Here is a 17,854-nt window from a genome sequence, read left to right on the forward strand (position 1 = left end):
TAGTAAAGGACAAACCTTGATACTTGTGAGAATTGGTGATTTGCATGAAACTGAGCACTGGCTTTATATTTTTTGTCACTTTGACTGCAGAATTCATTTTCTCCCTCAGTGTGCAACACTCGGTGCCTCCATGGAGAATGACTAACCACAGTGCAGTCTAGCTCTATAGCACCCATCACCATGAGCACCGGCTACCAGGGTGAAGGAGTTACTTTCTGGACTCTGTATGAAAACTACAGAAATATGCCTGCCATTAGTATCTGACACCATTATGTTTGGTATCCCTGGAAAAAAAAAAGATCAAAGGGAGATCTAGTATTTTAAAAGCATGATTCATATACAATAGTGAAAATGATGGTAAATGGCTATTGGGACTTTTTTAGATGGCCTCTGAAAGCTAAATATCTTACAAATACTTTCATACATGCTTATCTGTGAGTATTTGATTAGTTGACTAGAGGTAAAAATATGCTTTAAATTAAATGGAGTTGCTAGCACTTGACCCATGCAATCTAAATTCTCAATTCCCCCTTTGTTCTTTCTTTTTAGCTAGGTTATCATTTGTGGTTATATATATTTCTGAAGAATATTGCTACAGCTCCAGTCTGTTTTTCCAAGTCTGATAAAATGTAATATTCACCAGAGCAGAATATATTATTATTAGCATTTATAATAATAGCTTACTTGGAAAATACAGTTAAATGTATACATTAAAACAAAATTAGTTTCCTTTTTTCACACTGTTGACCTGACAGTAAAGTAGAAACATGCCCATCTAAAGTCATAACCACAGAGATAATTGTCTGCAAAGAAAAAACTTGACTTACGTCACTGTTTTCAGAGCCTCTTCTCTCTGAGAATAAAAGGACTCTGAAACAGCCCTCTGCAGTATCTTAACACAGGCAAGACTCTACCATAAAGATACATAGAAGGGAGGCAAGCTATCAGGCTAAATTTTTTTTTTGAGTAAGATTATGCAGTGTAAAATAGCCACAAACTTAAGATAAATAAACAACCATAATTCACAGATCCAAATTCCTTTGGAATTAATTGTTGCTTCCTTGTGAAACCTTTAATTTCCACTGCCGTGTCATCTACAAGAGTTTTACAAGGAGGTCCAAAATAAGCATACAAAATGTGCAAATGAGCATACAAAGTAATGAGCATAGAGGGTTCTTAGTCAATAGCTTGTAATTTTTTTTTTTTTTTTGACAGTGAACGGTGGCTACAATCATTGTAATTTGATCTCTGAGAAGAAGAACATGATGGACATGGAGATGACAAGTAGCTCAGTACCTGTCTGCAGACAAGGTCTATTCATCCACACAGGAAACCCACTCATGCGAGACCACCCGCTGTCTTGTGAGAGACTGCTTCATGTTGGTCAGCTGAACTTGACACACTCGGATATAAGGTATCGCTGCGAGTTTTATCAGTTGATACACTTTGCTCTTCTGGAGCGCTTTGCCAGAACTGTTTCCCAGTAGCATCTGTGGGGGCTACATTTGAAAGAGTAGAAGTCCTTTGGATGCTTGTTTAACTGCACTGCGCATTTCCAGGTTTGCACTGCGGGGACATGCACGTGTGCACACACAACTGTCCAAGGCAGTGCCAGGAGGAGTCACTGTATATGCAGCCACAGCCCCCTGCATTGACGTTTAAATACAGCTTCTCTGTGGGGGCTCTTCAGCATGCTCAAGAGTCAATGAGAGTTTTGCCAGGGGCTTAAGTAGGGTCAGACTTGCCTCCTCTGTACCTCCACCCCAACGCCATGTTGTTTCCAAATTGCAGCCTGGAAGGCAGGGATGATACTTACTCCCAAACCAATGTCTCCCATATGGCAATTTGGCATGCCACCATCAAACCTACAGGAAGCCAATGCCACTTTTATTTCTACAGCGTTTCCTTTAATGAAGTATTTTCAATGTTCCCATACAGCCACATCCTTGGTATTTGCTTTTAAGGCCGTAATGTGAAAATTTGGTCTCTGGTTTTGATATATACACTGTAGTTGGATATACTAAGAACAGAATCTCTATTTAAACATTTGCTATAAATTAATTATATGAAAACACAGAACTCCATTATTTTTTTGTTGTTGTTACAAATTTAACATTACCAGATTTTAAACAAGTACCCTAAACAGACATCCATTGTGAATAGAAGCCTGCTACAAATTAAAATCTGTCCATCTGTTTTAATTACACTGCTTTTTGGCAGGGGATATAATACGGAATAATCTTGACCTTTTTGAAGAGCTGTAGAAAAGAAAAACCTCAATAAAGTTGCAGCCTTTATCTTAGATACTTGGAATAATTGACACTATGTGCATGGAACTATCAAGCCCAAATTTCCACAGTCACAGCAAGAGGAAATATGGCTTATAGCTTGGTCTTGGAAATCTGATTGTTTCTGATTTTATTATAGATAGTTATGTCTTGTTTCCCCTTTTCCATTTACTGATGGGGTAAGAACATCTGTGTTTTCAGGAGGAGGAGGCACAGCAATATGGCAATCAAGTGGAAAGAGCTGTTTGTTTGTTTGTTTGAAAGGAGTAAATAATATCCATGCCACATAGCCAAATATTCTGCTATCACTACAAAGATTTGTAGATGCTGTTGTAGCTGGATGTAAGTCTGCTCTCTCCTAGCTTCTTTAGGGCTCAATGTGGGACTGGCAGTTATCAACCTTTTTTTGTTCTGTCAGTGAGGACAATTATGAAACAAAGATAATTAGAGTAGGAGCAAACAAAAGGAGGAAGAGAGTACTCTGCTTAGATCTTTTTGAACGTTTTTGTAAAATCTGTAATGAGGAAATGACAGATACCTGCATACTGGGGATCACAGTACCCACCCTCGGAAATGTGAACCCCTTCTAGCCCCCATTTGGAAGAGGATTCCCAGAACAACATAAAGGATTGTTTGCTGAATAACATGAGAAAGCAGCAGGTGATAGGCCTGATTCCCTCTCCTTTGCTTTGTAGCATGGTCTAAAGCCTTGAGGCTCTGTTGCTTCTAAGCAACGGTTTGGAAATATTTGGAGAATATCTTGAAGGACCCTTCCATTCCTTTAGGGGTTGTTTGTGTGTCCCACTGGTCTTGGTCTGCTTGTATGTTCACCTGGCTAGTACTACTTTTGTCTGCTGGGGATTTGCAAGGTAAAGCCAATGCCCAACTCTGCTCTCTGGACCTTGTAGACATCATGTCTAATTTTTTCACCGTGCTACTCATGAGACATATGGTACAGAGCCAAAGTGTTGTGAGAGAAGGTGGACAGCAGTTGGGATGATTTCTGTTTATGGTGGTTGTGACGCTAAAGGTTCTTGACAATAAAGTAACAGAAACCATGGTCTTTCTCTGAAGATCTGGAAACAGGAGAACATAGCTGAGGTGAGGGTGAATGCCCATGAGGTTCCAATGAAGTCAATGGGAGCCAAGGGGGCTCTGTGCCTCCCCAGATTTCAACCTTCATTAGAAAATAGATGAGAGAAATAAGGCTGAAATGGACAAATACTGAAGCACACAGAAATCAGGGCAAACTCTGTTTTGTTTTTCTGTCCAGCTCTAGTAACCAGCACAGAAATAAAGAGAGAGACAAATTCAAACTATCTCTCTGGGTTGAGCTTTGAACCACTCTGCATTTCTAGGATGTGCAACATCCAAGGAAAACCCAAACAAACCAGAGAGCACCTCCCCTAACAATTCAAAATCTCCCTCAGGATTTGGGTTTATGATTGGCTTTGTCCTTTTTTCCCTCAGTGCACTGAAACTTGGTATCCTCTTCAGCTTCTCCTGGAATCACTTTCTCTTGGAATCTGTATTCTAGGGGTGATTGCCTTAATCGAAGAATCACGATCCCTCTTCTTCCTGGCCCCTTTTCCCAACCCAGTTAATAGCTTTTAAATGGTGCGACATATTTGCTGCTACATGCTATCTGTGAATGCAACGTGTGTGGGACTGGAAAAGTCCTAATGCTTTCTTTACCACAATTGGAGTCAGCACACAGCTAACATTGGCCTTTTGTCAAATAATCCATTATCAGACACAGCAAACCCACCCACACTGTGCTCTGTGCTCAGCATATAAAACCCAGGGAAAACATCAGAGTCGTCAGATAGTGTCGCAGAGGGTCCCTGGATGTGCAGCAGAACAATCCCCTCCCACTTCTTAAAACTGTCAGTTATCACTGATTGCACATTCACAGTGGCAATTGAAGGCATGTATGTTTTGTAAATAATCTGGAGATTATGGATACAGTCATCTTTTCCTCTGAGGGTAGTTGGGAACTGCAGTACTTCTGGCATGGTGCTACTGGCCTCGTGCTCTGGCTCCAATTACCACCTAAGGGAGTCTCTTTGGAAACACTGCATTGGTATCCTCTGGGAGCCTGCTGTTACTCTTTGAAGGCCTTACACAGTTTTCGTGCTTAAGCAGCAATTCTGTTGCCTCAGACTGTCCATCTCTGGTGCCTGGATTCTCCATGTGAAGAGAGGTTTGTGGGGTACGTTCTCCTGCTGACCCCACTGCCTTCCAGTGTTACTCATCTGGAAGCCCCCCAGAGCTGCTCATACTGATCTGCCTGCCCTCACAGTGCTTTTTACACTGTCCTTTGTCCCTCTCACTCTCCTCTTGGCTGTTTGTTTCATATGCATTTATATTTTGCTACTTTTCAGAGAATATGAAATCCTTATGGCCAGCACTGACTGAGTGTACCAGGCCTGGAATCTGATCCCTGGCTGTAGCAGCAAGATGCCATTACAGGAGCAAATAGTCAAGAGGTACCAGAGGCACCACCCAGCAAGCTGGGTGCCAGACAGCTTGTCTCTCTCTTGCATCAGTTTTGTTTCTGTGCCCCTTCTCCTCCCACCCCCCAGAACTGAGAGGAATGAGCAGGGCTTTCCCTAGAACAGTGATGGCAAAATTCTGCCAGAAATAGAGAATGCTTGCACTACTGCAACCTGGGCGTTAAGTATCCCAACACTCAAACATCAGGAAATTGAAAGAGTGCCAGGGTCTCCCAGCAGAGTTCACTAACACAGGGTATATAACATATTTAAATATACAGTGCTACAGAGAAAACTGCAGCTTCCAGAAAGGACTTGCTTCTGATCTGCACAAGTAGCCCGTGCTTATCATTATGTAGGCAGAGCACGGATAAGACATGACTGTGGTAATAGGAAGCATAAATTCAGTGCCTTCATCTCATTTACTTTTGAAATAAGGTATGCCACCTTGCCTTTTGGTTCCAAACTCCCCTCTTTTGCATGTCACCTATCCTGCACTGCAGCATCACAGTGATACAGTCCCTGACTCTGAGTAAGATCTTGTTCTGGAAATGCAGATAGATGTTGCTGGGAGTTTTGGAAACCTGATATTTCTCAGGACAGGGAGGTTCGTATCCATCCTGCAGGTACTCTGCACCGACTCCAGCTTGAACTCCTCACATGGATTTCTGGCAAGATGAGAAATTTACATAAAACTTAATAATATGACACCAGTTATCACAGGCTGAAACGTAAGGAGTGGGTTAGCTTTATATGATGTAAGAAATGTGTTGTCTTTACTTTAGCCCAAGGCTTTGGGACCACTAAACTATGATACAAAATGAATTATGTAGAAGAGTTCTCATATAGAAGCTAAGTAATAGGAAATATTGTGCCCGGCATAGTAGCTGTAAAAACTTTTTCAGAATGAGTTTAAACCAGCACATTTTCTATTGAGCAATGAAGCTACAAGCAAGCAGGGCAGGGTTTCCCAAACATGTGCAATAAAAGGTTTTTATGTATGCTTATGACACATATTTTACAGGCATATGGATCTGCAAATGTTAAAAAATAACGTATGAATACTGCTGGGTTTGGTTTTTTGGTTTTTTTTGTTTGGTTTTTTTTTGTTGTTTTTTTTTTTTTTTTGGTAAATTTACCATCTGCAAAACCAGGTGCTTTAAGTTTACCCTGAGACCAACTGTGCAAACCTAGAGGGAGAAATTATAACTAATGGATTATGGAAGCCTCTAAATTTTTAAAATGTAGTCTTTTTAAACTTCTAGTGGCAAATGCAAGATCTGATTGTTCTATAGCAATGAACGGTGGGGAATTTCACTTCTCACATGACCTTAAAGGGGTTTTTTTGTATCAAGCCCTACTGACTGCAAACTGTTGGAGCTTAGAAACCCGTCACTAGTGAATGCAGTGTTGCCAGTTGTGTGCCTCAGACAGGTGTCATTTTTTGACACCTTTCATTTTATGGGAAGGAAGTATTTTTGAAGCTTTTTGATTTAGTTTTGTTTTGGTTTTTCTAATCAGTAATTTCTTTGGGAACTGTTACCAAAGAAGTGTTAGAAGTCATCCCAGCTTCCTGTCTTAATGTTAGTGGTGGATTAATGGAAATAATAGTGATAAAATCATTTAAGTTGTAAAACAAATGCAGTTTATTCAGCAGCTTCACAGTTTAACATATGTGTATGTCCAAAATACCCTGTGTATATGTGTTCCATGCTTTAAAATGTGTCAGATTTGACTGAGCTCTGTTGTTACACACAGGTTGCCAAATGGCCAGGTTTTCTTCAGCTTTTGTGGTGCTAGCATCAAAAAGCATAAAATTCATTTAATTGGAACACGTCAGTATAAGAGCCATGGTGCACCTCTTTGGAGGGTTTGTTAGTTCAGGTAGAGCTTTCCTGCACACAGATGTACTGTTTCCTCTTCTCGGTCTGGCACATCGCTGCGTGATGAAGCCATAGGTTAAACCCTACCATGCTTTAGGGATATGTAGGGAACACCCACTCGTTCTAAGAAAAAACGCAGTTGGATCATCTACAGTAAATGTTTATAGCTGAGATTAAGTGTTTTATTTTAAAGCATAAACCAGTTGCTAACAGCTCAGAAGAAAATGCTAGGAGGAAACGTTTCCTAAATGCAGTGTTTTCTGAACTGTCTGTGTGGGGTTCCTCAAGGTTCTGCTTCCTGAGTGATTTGATTCAGCACACATCAAAAGAGATTAAAAATCACTCTGCAGAACAATCTTCTTGTGATTTGCAAACCCATGTAGACTTTAATATGAAAAATGGAAATGGGAATACGTAGACTGCCAGTTTAAATCTACCGGTTGTGAACTTAGTTATCTTTTGTAGACCTCTTAGAAGTAAATGCTCCTCTGATCTCTCATCGATTCTAGACCACTGGTTGAAAGTGATCTGTTCTTTCTCTGTATTCCTTTTTTTCTGCACTCATCTTGCTCCTTTATTAATTTAGTGAAGGAAAGCATCTCTCTGACATGTAAGCAAAGCTCAGCTCGCCTTTTTTGATTCATGTGAGCAAGAATGCCAAGGCATTTTTCCAGTGTGCTTTGAGGAAAATGCAGATATTTGAATAATTCAAAAATGCTCAAAGCTCTCAAACTTCATTCTCAGCTATTGTTTTACTCGATCTATTATGCATTGAAAACCTAGATTGTGATTGATGAACTGCCCGTAGCAGTGGAGGGGAGATTGTCTGTTCTGTGTGTAACCCAGTGTGTAAAATTAATCCTGTGTAAAACGATGCTGCCTTTACAAGGTTTATAGAGGAAGCATTGCAGATTTTTTTGGTGTAATTGCTGCATTAGACAGGCAACATTCAGCAGAGAGCAAGTGCTTCCATTCTCTGGGGCTTAACAAGTGTTGTGTCTTGTACAAAAATCATAAATCCTGTGGTAGTGATGCTTAATGAAAACTGTATTACAGGTCGCCCAGGTTTCAAGACTCTGTAGATTCTGCTGCTCCATGCCTGAATGGAAGTCACCCGGCTCAGCACATTAAACAAGAATGCCCGAGTGATTACAAGGTTCTGTCTGAGGCTTCCGCACATAGGAGGATTACGGAGGGGATGGAGCTGAGAGCCTCCGGTAGTCTGCATCCTGAAATAGACCTAATGAATAATAGCTTTACAAATTCACTTTCATCCTACTTGTTTAATAATGAACACGGCTCCTCTCTGGGTCCTTTGTCACTTGGCACCCCTCAGCACTCAGCCAGGCTACAAACAAGCAACGTGAAGAAGAGATGCATCTCTGTTGTGCCATCTTCAGCTGAAGGAATTGATATTACAGCTATCATCCGCACATCACAGACGTCACTGGTCACCTGTGTGAATGGACTGCGAACTAATTCAGCTGGCATTTCCTCTCATCCTGTGGAGATCAGTCATCACAGTGCTCAAAAATCCTCTCGCCCCCAGTCTTGCTCTCAGCCTGGCAACCCTTGCAGCATTCCCTCCTCTCCAGCATGTCTTTTACCTGTTTCCGCTGAATGTGACAGAGGTGACTGTGAGCAGATACAAATGCAGCAGGTTGAGGAGAATGGAAGCCTCAGCCTTATGATGAATGGTACTAGCATTCCTCATCAAAACACCTCTCACAGCACCCAGAAGGTGAGTTTCTTAAAACAAGAACCAGCTGACGATTTTTCCTCCAGTGCTGATCTTTTTCGACATCACCAGGGGCTGCCTCCCCCTTACCATCTACACCAGCAGCTAAGCCAGACCCAAGGGACACTGCCTCACTTACATACCTCCATGTCTCCAAAGTCTTTTCAGCCCAGCGACGGAGATGAACAGGACCTCAGCAATGGCAAACAGGTCTGTCGGTGGATTGACTGCAGTGCCACTTATGACCAACAAGATGAACTGGTCAGACACATAGAAAAGACTCACATTGACCAGCGGAAAGGAGAGGATTTCACTTGCTTTTGGGCAGGCTGTGTCCGCCGATATAAACCCTTCAATGCGCGTTACAAACTGCTGATTCATATGAGGGTTCATTCTGGAGAAAAACCAAACAAGTGCATGGTAAGTCTGGAATATATTTGTTTCAATAGAAACGTGCTACTCTGCTCTCTTTCTTGCTCTCACTTCAATCTTATTCCAATATAATTGTTGTGCTTTCCTGTAACTTAGTCTTCAGAAGGCTGAAGGGGTACTGGAGAAAACCTTAATCTAGGAGGAAATGTTTGAGTAAGAAATACTGTAGTTCTTGGAAAAGGGATTCAGTTTCCTTATATGAGAGCTTAACTTTTAATACAGTGCTTTATTTTTTTTAATATTCATTAAAGCATTAATAAAGTGATGATCAAAGCACGCAGCAGTCATTTAACATAAAACAAAGTCACTGAGCCTCGGGTGACATTTTTAATCAAGAAACATAAAACACATCTAATGAAATTCTTTTCATTCCTTCTGCTGAACAATAACCCATAGAGTTGTGAGTGCAAAAGTTTCAAATGGTAGTTTAGAAAATAAAAAGAAATTTGTTAAGGATTTTAAACAGTTAAAAGAATAAAAGGAATATCTTTAATTACATTTTCAAAGGTTTTTTAGGGGCTTTTTTAATTTACAAAACAGAGCTTTAAAAATAAGTAAAAACCATTGTTCTGTTCTGATCAAGAAGATGTAAACAACATCAGTGTTCCAAAAAGAGGATCTTGGGAATAACACCATCTCTGCATCTGCCTACCATGATGACAATATGGCCAAACTAAAATAAAAGTTAATGACTTCCATTAAGCTTTCCACATGTTTGAAACAACAATGATATAAGACCCTGACTGAAACAGATGAAGCAAAACAAGTTTGACATAAGCTTCCAAATTGGGCCATGAAATTTGGAAAGTCTTATTTGTAACACCCACATGCGCACGCGTGTGCATGCATGCACATACACACACAAATAAGTACAAACAAAGGGAATGGTTATGGCAGTGGGTTGTGGGTCTTGATAGGCAGAGTTTTTGACTATATGTCTGTTTTATTGTTTTGATCAGAGAATGATATAATGGAAAATGCTTTTAAGGAAGTTAGATCAAGACAAACTTTTCCATGGCAAGCTGTAGCTTTCTATGGAGGAATAGGAAATAATGTTTATATAAAAAGCTTACTTTTTTCATTTGTTCAAGAAAAAGCTTGCTGGCCTACAATGGTTATGGAAGGGAGAAGGAAGAAAACAACAGTATCCAAAATGTTTTACAGAGAAAAACTTTCTCTGTAAGTGGTCATCCTGATTATTTTTTTACTTCCACTGGATAAATGAAAAACGTTATCTTAATATCTGCACTGTTTAGTGGGTATTCCCTAAAGTAATACTGGAAACAATGCAGATGTTTAATGAACACAATCAAGTTGTCCAAGATAAAAAGGAAACACTCTAAGACTTACCTGTTTCTTTTTCCTTTGAGAGAAATAACTGACTTGCTTGTTTCCAGAAGTAGCTCAATCACGATTTGTAAAAGTACAAAAGGAATTTATCTTCCTATGCATATCTTTTATTTGGTCATAAATAATCAAAGGATAATGCAAGTTAGTTGCTTCTTTTCAAAGAAAAGTATGCGTAAGTAAGATGTGAAAGCATACCCACAGATTTTATTTGAGGCTACTTTTTTTTTTTTTTTACTGTTTTTATCATCTGTAATGAGATCAGTCTTCTTCCCACTTTTATCTCAGACTTCTTAAAAGAAATACTAAAAATGTGAAACCCCAATTAGCTTTACTATGATGCTGAAAGATTCAGTAAACTACACGGGTGAGGGAACTTTTGTCTTTTTTCTGCAAAATGCATATTTTGCAGGTATTGTATAGCAGATTTCTAATGTTACATTCCCATTCCTACAGGAAACTGGATAAACCAGAGACATTAAATCATGTAATATCTTAGCAAATGCTAAAAATTTCCCACTTTCAATTATGTTCATCTGCATTAAAGAACTGGCTTTTGATAACATCTCAAGGTTTAACACTGTGTATATGTTGGAAAAACCTTTGCATCTGATATTGCAGACAGCCTTCATGGCACACGTATATAGCCCTGACACGTAAGTACATAAAGATATGTTTTGTTTGAGCAGATATTGTACTTGTTCCCATACATGGAATGACCCAATCAGAATTAGGAGCTTTACATTGCACAACTTGCAGTTAACTCTTCTATTCCCAGAATAAGAGCCTTCCACTGTCAGCAGAGGTATCCACGTATTCAGTGTTACAGCCTGGAGTCCTGTGTGGAGTAAAGCTGGATCCAAGTGAACACATGAAAAATGTGTTGTCTTTGCAAATTTAGTTTTGTACCCTGGAAAGACCTTGATCTAGCAGGGACAAGATCCAAAGCTGCAACACAGCTCCTTAAAGTTATTAATATCAAGTAGGGATTATTTGCCCAGTGAATTCCATTCCACTTTAAACAAGGGTTGCCGTGCAGTGTTTCATTGTGCAGTGATGTCATGTCATTTGAAATGATGGCTTTTCTTTTGATGTGGTAATAATTGTGCTGATATTCCTGCAAATTAAGAAGGCAATTCATTCTCTGTCTATAGAAGTCTGAGATTTTGTTTCGTTTTTGCTGTAGCCCTGTTAAAGTAACTTTACATCTCTTGGTATTTGTAGTGGAGATTTTCTTTCCCTGTTCACAATTCCTATTGTACTTTCTTTTTTAAGCCCTTGATTTTGTTCCTCTCTGTAAAATTACTTGCTGACTAGGTATTGAACTGCTCAAGAGAAGCTAACAGCAAGCAGCACCCCACGCTCATACATGAAAGTACTTTTCCATGTAAAATTATTAATTTCTTATGACAGGCTTTGCTACTATGTACTGTAATAGACAAAGGAATTTTGGAATTCAAGCTACTTGAGAACAGGAAATACATGAGACATTTTGATTGAAAAGTAAATGGTTCACTAAAACTGCAGTTAATCCTTTTATTATCTTTCCAACAGCAGTTTCCACAATACTTTCATGAGGTAAGCTTCCTTCAGTCCAACTGTAACACTCTCATCGTTACAGCTGGTTTAAATTTAGCTAGCCTGCTTCTTTCTTTACTACAGACAGTCGACAGGCAAAACAGTATCTGGTGTAGAGAACTACTGATGTTTCAGGTCCATATTCTGTTCGCTGTGCTTCATTGCCAAAACTGGTACTATGAGTATTCTGCTTTCATATTCTGTTACATATGCTAATTAAGCAGTGCTTTCTCGTCATTGTGCCCCTCAGTTTGGTTTTTCCTTGAGCTCTGTAAGTAGTCTAAAGGAAACTACCTAATCTCTTTGCAATATCCTGTTATGTTTCATACTTAACTCATGTTATTTTAGTTTTATTAAATTTGGGGTTCATCTGCATTGTAATCAAAAATATATCCAACAAAAATAATGATGCAATGCGTTTAAGACTTTAACTTCTGAAGATTAATTTCATGCTTTTTTAGATTTGATGTCCCAGACAATTGGAATTTTGATTGTCTGAGACAGCAAAAATTAGCAAGCTTAAATGGTTTTTATTTGAAAAAAAAAAAAAAGGTTCTCATCGCTGCATCTTTTGCTGTCTTTCAGTTCTTCCAATACTTTGGTGGTTACAACCCTCCTGATCTCCAGATATTGCATCCTCCGTTTAAGCCTCTGCTTGCAATATAGAGCTGCTCATTTAGTTGTCTAGCATTGTTTGATTTGGACAAATCCATACTTGGCTTTTCAGTTTATCTTCTTGCACTCTTGTGGCTTCATAAAAAGTAGAAAATTAAGTTCCCATCATTGCATACATATGTGCTCAGGAAACCTATGTTGTAGGTCTCCACAGACATGATCAAAGTAAATATATTTATCTTTGTGTAATTTCTACATATGCAATTGGTGTTTATAGAAATTGGGTATCATAACATGTGTGATATCCATGAAGGGAGCTGGACAGTGATAATAGCCATAGTATTTCAAAGCCATAGTATTTCAAAGAAACAAATGCCCCCTGAGTATGTTCTGGACCTGTCTGTCACATTGTGTTCTTGCCTAGATACTTAAGACTTTGAAGCAGAATCTTTTTTTCTTGGATATTTGCAACATATTCAGTTTCGGAATAGGCTTGGTGCAATGACTTGGGTGCTGTATTGTACACAGTGAAATTCAGCACCTGTGCTGTTTGTAGTCAGCTCTTTTGCATCCCCAAGGGTGAGACGCTGTAGGTGCTACATTAAACATGGGGAAATTGAGACATAGAGATGGTAAGTAACTTGCCTAAAGGCATCTTAAGGCAATTCCAGCATTCCAGTGCAGATCTTGTGTTCAAATCACTACATCAAACAAACCAACCATTTGCAATTTACCTATGAAACAGATTTTTGTACAGATTACGTAAAAGATAGCGGTCGTGCTGAACTTCCTGTTATTTTTATTGTACATCTCTGGCACAGGTGGTTTGACATGTCATAAACCTGTGAAAACTTGCATCAGAAGGCTCAGCTATGTTTGTAACACTTCATGGGCAGCAACCTGGTTATTACAATTATAGGAGAAAGGGGCCTATTGACCAGATTAGTATTATTGCTTCTGCTGCTAAGGAAACCAGTGTGGAATCTCTGTTCTCAGTAGATAGCAAGTATTATGCTGTCTGCAGTCAGTGGGGAGCATGTGTCTAGCAGTGCACGGTAAGTTATGAGATCTCTACAGGCTACATTTACACATGAGTTTGAGGGACAGTCTGCATCTGCAGGGAAAATAGGTCTGCATGCACCAGCTTATATGCTTTTGAGTTACTTCACCTAAACAATAAGTTTCCATGCCTGACTTGAGGGAATGTTGTCAAAGTCTGGAAAGGATTTTCAGCTTTTGGAGTGAAGGGTGTCATGCACTGATGCCAAAGGAGTGCTTTAAAAAAACAACAATAATAATAGCCTCACTTTCTTTCCTTTGAAGTCAATCGTAGGAAACATCCATTCTATCAAAGTTGCTTCACTAAAGATCTCTCTTTTTGTTAGGTCTCTGAAGGCATTTCCTGATACTGTCAAGGAACTGCAGCATTAAAACCACTCTGATTAGAGGAGCAGACAGCAATTCAGTGGTTTGGTGAAAATACAATGTTTGTTTGTTTACAAAAACCATTACAGATTACATGGCAGTACAAATGGGTTTAAGTATGCACCAGCACTAGAGGGCAAGCTGGCAAATGGCTTTAGGCTTGGCACTGTGTCAGCTCATGGCCAGTGGCAGTTGGTGAATTCGAACTCTTGTCTGTCCACAGGAGAACTCCGCTCTAGCAGATCTTGCCGAGCAAAAGCTGTAGAAGGCACTGGGCCCAGATTCCGCTGGGACCGCAGTAGGACAGAAATGCAAATTTTCAGGTCTTAGTGCAGATGGGATTGCTGACCTTCAGGATATTCTGTGAGGTGCATCTGCTTTATTAGGTTGATAGAAAAAGGTATAGGGTGCTGGGCCAGATGGAGTTCTGATCTGACTAAGCAGGGCTGGCTCCCTTTTTTGTTATTTTCCAGCAGTTTGATATGAGTTAGGTCTGACTGGCATGCTCTCAGGATTTTTTGTTCACATAAATCTAAATAAATACAATGAAGTAAATTCAGACTGTTGCTGCCAGCACCCAGAATGGTTTTCAAGTTCAGTTGTGTGCCTTAAAAATGTTATACAGGACATTGAAGAGATCTGTTAAATGGAATATGGTAATTAGAGGTATAGCATGGGATGCTTTTTTTGGTTGTTTAAAAGTTTGATTTATTCAGTGTTTTTATTTTGTTAGTGCAGTCCCCCAAACAATTACATTTCAGCTCATCCTGGACTGGTTTCTCTTCTCTCCATTATTCAGTGTTTTGATTTGGCTACTGAAATACATATTTTTTACCACAGTTCCAACTGTGACATGATTTGAGTAGAAGGAAAACGATCTGCTTTCCTACAGAGCAGCAGACATTTGTCAGAATCCTCAACACTCTGAGCTTTTGAAAAATACCTGACAATGGTCTGATTGACAGAGAACATCTCAAAGGAGGGAAACATTTTTGTACTAGAAATGGTTCTCCACAGTGACTGCTGCTTGGCACCATTGTGGCACATAGAAGAGGTAGTTGCATCAGAGCTCCTGCACGCAGAGCAAAGTCATTCATGTTCTTTGTCAAATAATATAGGCTAAAGTATGTCCAGATTAGAACAGTGAAATTTATTAGTTGTGACCTACGATGTCTGGCTGCCAGACAAACTTCTAGGCATGTCTCCCAAGTCTTTTTGGAAAATTTCTGCTAGGCTCCTTTCCCTTCCCTTTGCCCAGTTTGCACACAAAAATGACATATCGATACCATGTTTTATCTTCATCCTCTTGTCCCACAAAACTCAGTAAGTAGTGATTCTTTCTCATTTTAAGACACTCAGAATTATTTCCAGCTCTGCTGTGGCCTGGCTCTGGATGATAATCCACATGCAGATTTATTCAAACCCCAGTCTCAGCACAGACCTATAAACCTCTCATGGGGCATCACCTTTTGAAGATATCTTGCAAGCAGCCTCTTAACTCCCAATTCATTCCAGCTGCACCACAAGATCACTTTCTTTGCCATGCAGATCAATGAATTCTATCAAATAATCACATCTGAAGATGCAAAAAGGGAAAGGCTTTCCAGCCTCTAAGCACTGGGTTTGCAATAACTCTTGAGGATTTCTGTAGCTCACCATTTCCCATGTAGCAAAAGTGTGACAAGATTTCTTTCTCACTATGCATCGTGTCTGGGACTAAATCGTCCATCAGTTTCACTATATGAATCGGCACAGTAGTAAGGATCAAGTGATAGGCCCTCAACTAGTCAGATGTATTCTCCATTCTAGTCACAGAGCAGTAAATATAATTGTGAACTACCTGCTTCCTGTAGGAATGTCTTAATACACCTCAAAGATGAGTCCAGCAGTTGAGTCCTAAAACTATAATTATGTGGGGTCCAGCATAATTTTGGCAAGGTGAGTTGTCTCCAGAAGACTTGGGAAAGAACATTGCATTCAGTGATTCGAAGGCAGTCTGAGGCTATCTAATATCTAGGAGCAGTGAGAGAAGATTTTTTTTACCCCCTAAAATTTCATTTAAAAAAGACCTTGCATCTGAATATTATTAATCTTATAATTTAGAAGGTGGAAAGCTTGAAAATTCTAAAATTTTAAACAAAGTCTTCGTGATTGTGTTCTTGAGGTTAAGTGCTTGGCTTTGTTTTATTTCCATGTATGTGTTCTGTGGGGATTATTAAAAATGGCATGGAATTGTTCTGAACTCTCAGTGATTTAGCCTTTCTGAACAGTGATTAACCTCAAGAAAGAAAAATAGCTTGAATCACCTGGCAGAAGGCTTGGTCAAATTAAAAAGCAGTAAAATTAAATATTGTTTAAAAACTGTGCCAACGATATACTCATTAATGTTTCTTATTAGGCCAATATGTTTTAATACTCTGTATTAGTGAAACATATGTCATTTAATAAAAATGTTAATCTGCATTTGCAGGCAGCACAGAGGCTGTATATTGTAGTCTCAGGGGAGAAAGAGGAATTTAGTACACATTAAAAACTTTACACAGTCATTTATGCAGTTGGATCTCAGTTCTAAATGTGATGCATTTGTTTGTTACTTCAGGGCAAACCAGCAACAGTTAGCCATTAGCAATCGGATGAGAAATAAAAAACCATCGTTCCACAGCGCAGGGTGTTTATGTCGGCTTGGGCTTCACAATGGGCCAGATTCTGAAACCTTCACTCACTTGTTTAGCAAGTAGTCCAGTGTGCCTAGTAAAAAAATAATGTGTTATTGAAACTAAATATAGCAAAACTTCACCTTCTGGCATCTGACAACTCACATTGAGCAAGAGTTTCAAAAGCAACCCCTGATTTTGGGTAGCTCTATTTTGGAGGTGCCCTGCGCAATTAAGGCACCTCTGAAGTTGAGGTCCTCTTTCTCTCAGACCAGACGGTGTGTCACTGTGTTACTGAAATTTCATGAGCACTTCTGGAAGTTTTGAGGTTAGATCTCCATTTCCTCACAAGTACAATGAAATAAATCTCTCTGGAGCGTGGCGAGGGTGAATAATCACAGTGAGGTAGCAAGACCAATAACGTAACGCATCCATAGTGCTATTTTGTATCTCTAATGGTTCTTTCTGCTGAGAATCTCAAAGCTCTTTCAAGATTCTGCCCACCTACAGCATTTCCTGTGCAGTGAAAGCTCTTCTGCCCAAGTTCCATATACAGTTGAATTAAGGCAAGTTACTGTGCTACTTTCTGTCCCTGTTTAGACTGGTGTAATTATAAAGAAACCCTGAATTTACAGGGATCATAAAGTCCGTTCTAGTTCAGAACATTATTCACATAAGGGCTTGGAAGACAGCAATTTTATTCATCTCTACAGTGGCTTTCAAAGAAAATGTTGCTGTTACAGAGTATTCAGCACCCTGTATTCTGTCTCAAGGACACCTGTATTTTCTGTGTTTGGATAAGCCAAAAGGGGCTTCATTTCAAATAGCTGTGCATTTACATCACAGACTTTTGTCATTTTCTGACTTTTCTATTTACATCCCTGGGCTGTCTGTGGAATCAAGGAACAATATGAGTTTTATTTCAAAGTCTGCTTTTGTTGTCTGTAGCAGTGTCTTCCCTCGATCTCCTCCTTTTATTGTTGTGTACAGATAACATGTGTGAAGAGATCCTACACTCAGGTACAGTGTAGCTGCAGTGTTAAATAATTGATCTTGATCTTTCTTTTGAAACTGCATCCAAGGCATTTAGAAGTGGGAAATGGAAAAAGCATGTTCTCATAATCCAGCTCAGTAAAGTTTGCACAACTGCTCTTTGTTTCATCATCCCTACAATAAATCTTTCATTTTTGCCAATTGAGAATGCCTACTAAATCTGCAAATGATTACTTCCCTGAATTGTGTTGGGATTCTTGCAATACATTTTTCTTACATGGGTAATGATAAAATAAGAGTCCATCAAAAATATTTTATTGCCTGGCAGAGAGCCTTTTATGAAATGGTTTTGATTTGAGGAGATTCTTCCAAGTGTTTTAGAACTGTTGCTTACAACTTTCCTTTA

General features: G+C 39.4%; 1 protein-coding gene across 1 annotated transcript in view; it reads left to right on the plus strand.

Annotated features, from left to right (window-relative positions):
- Window positions 1-1,262: 1,262 nt before the first annotated feature.
- Window positions 1,263-17,854, plus strand: part of GLIS1 (GLIS family zinc finger 1) — a 106,244-nt gene continuing 89,652 nt past the window's right edge. The window contains exons 1-2 of the mRNA XM_010079913.1: window positions 1,263-1,414; window positions 7,723-8,824. Coding sequence (XP_010078215.1) covers window positions 1,263-1,414; window positions 7,723-8,824 — 1,254 coding nt within the window. The remainder of the gene's footprint in view (window positions 1,415-7,722; window positions 8,825-17,854) is intronic.

The sequence above is a fragment of the Pterocles gutturalis genome, unplaced genomic scaffold (genome assembly GCF_000699245.1).
Source record: "Pterocles gutturalis isolate BGI_N339 unplaced genomic scaffold, ASM69924v1 scaffold27229, whole genome shotgun sequence".
Taxonomy (NCBI): Eukaryota; Metazoa; Chordata; class Aves; order Pterocliformes; family Pteroclidae; genus Pterocles; species Pterocles gutturalis.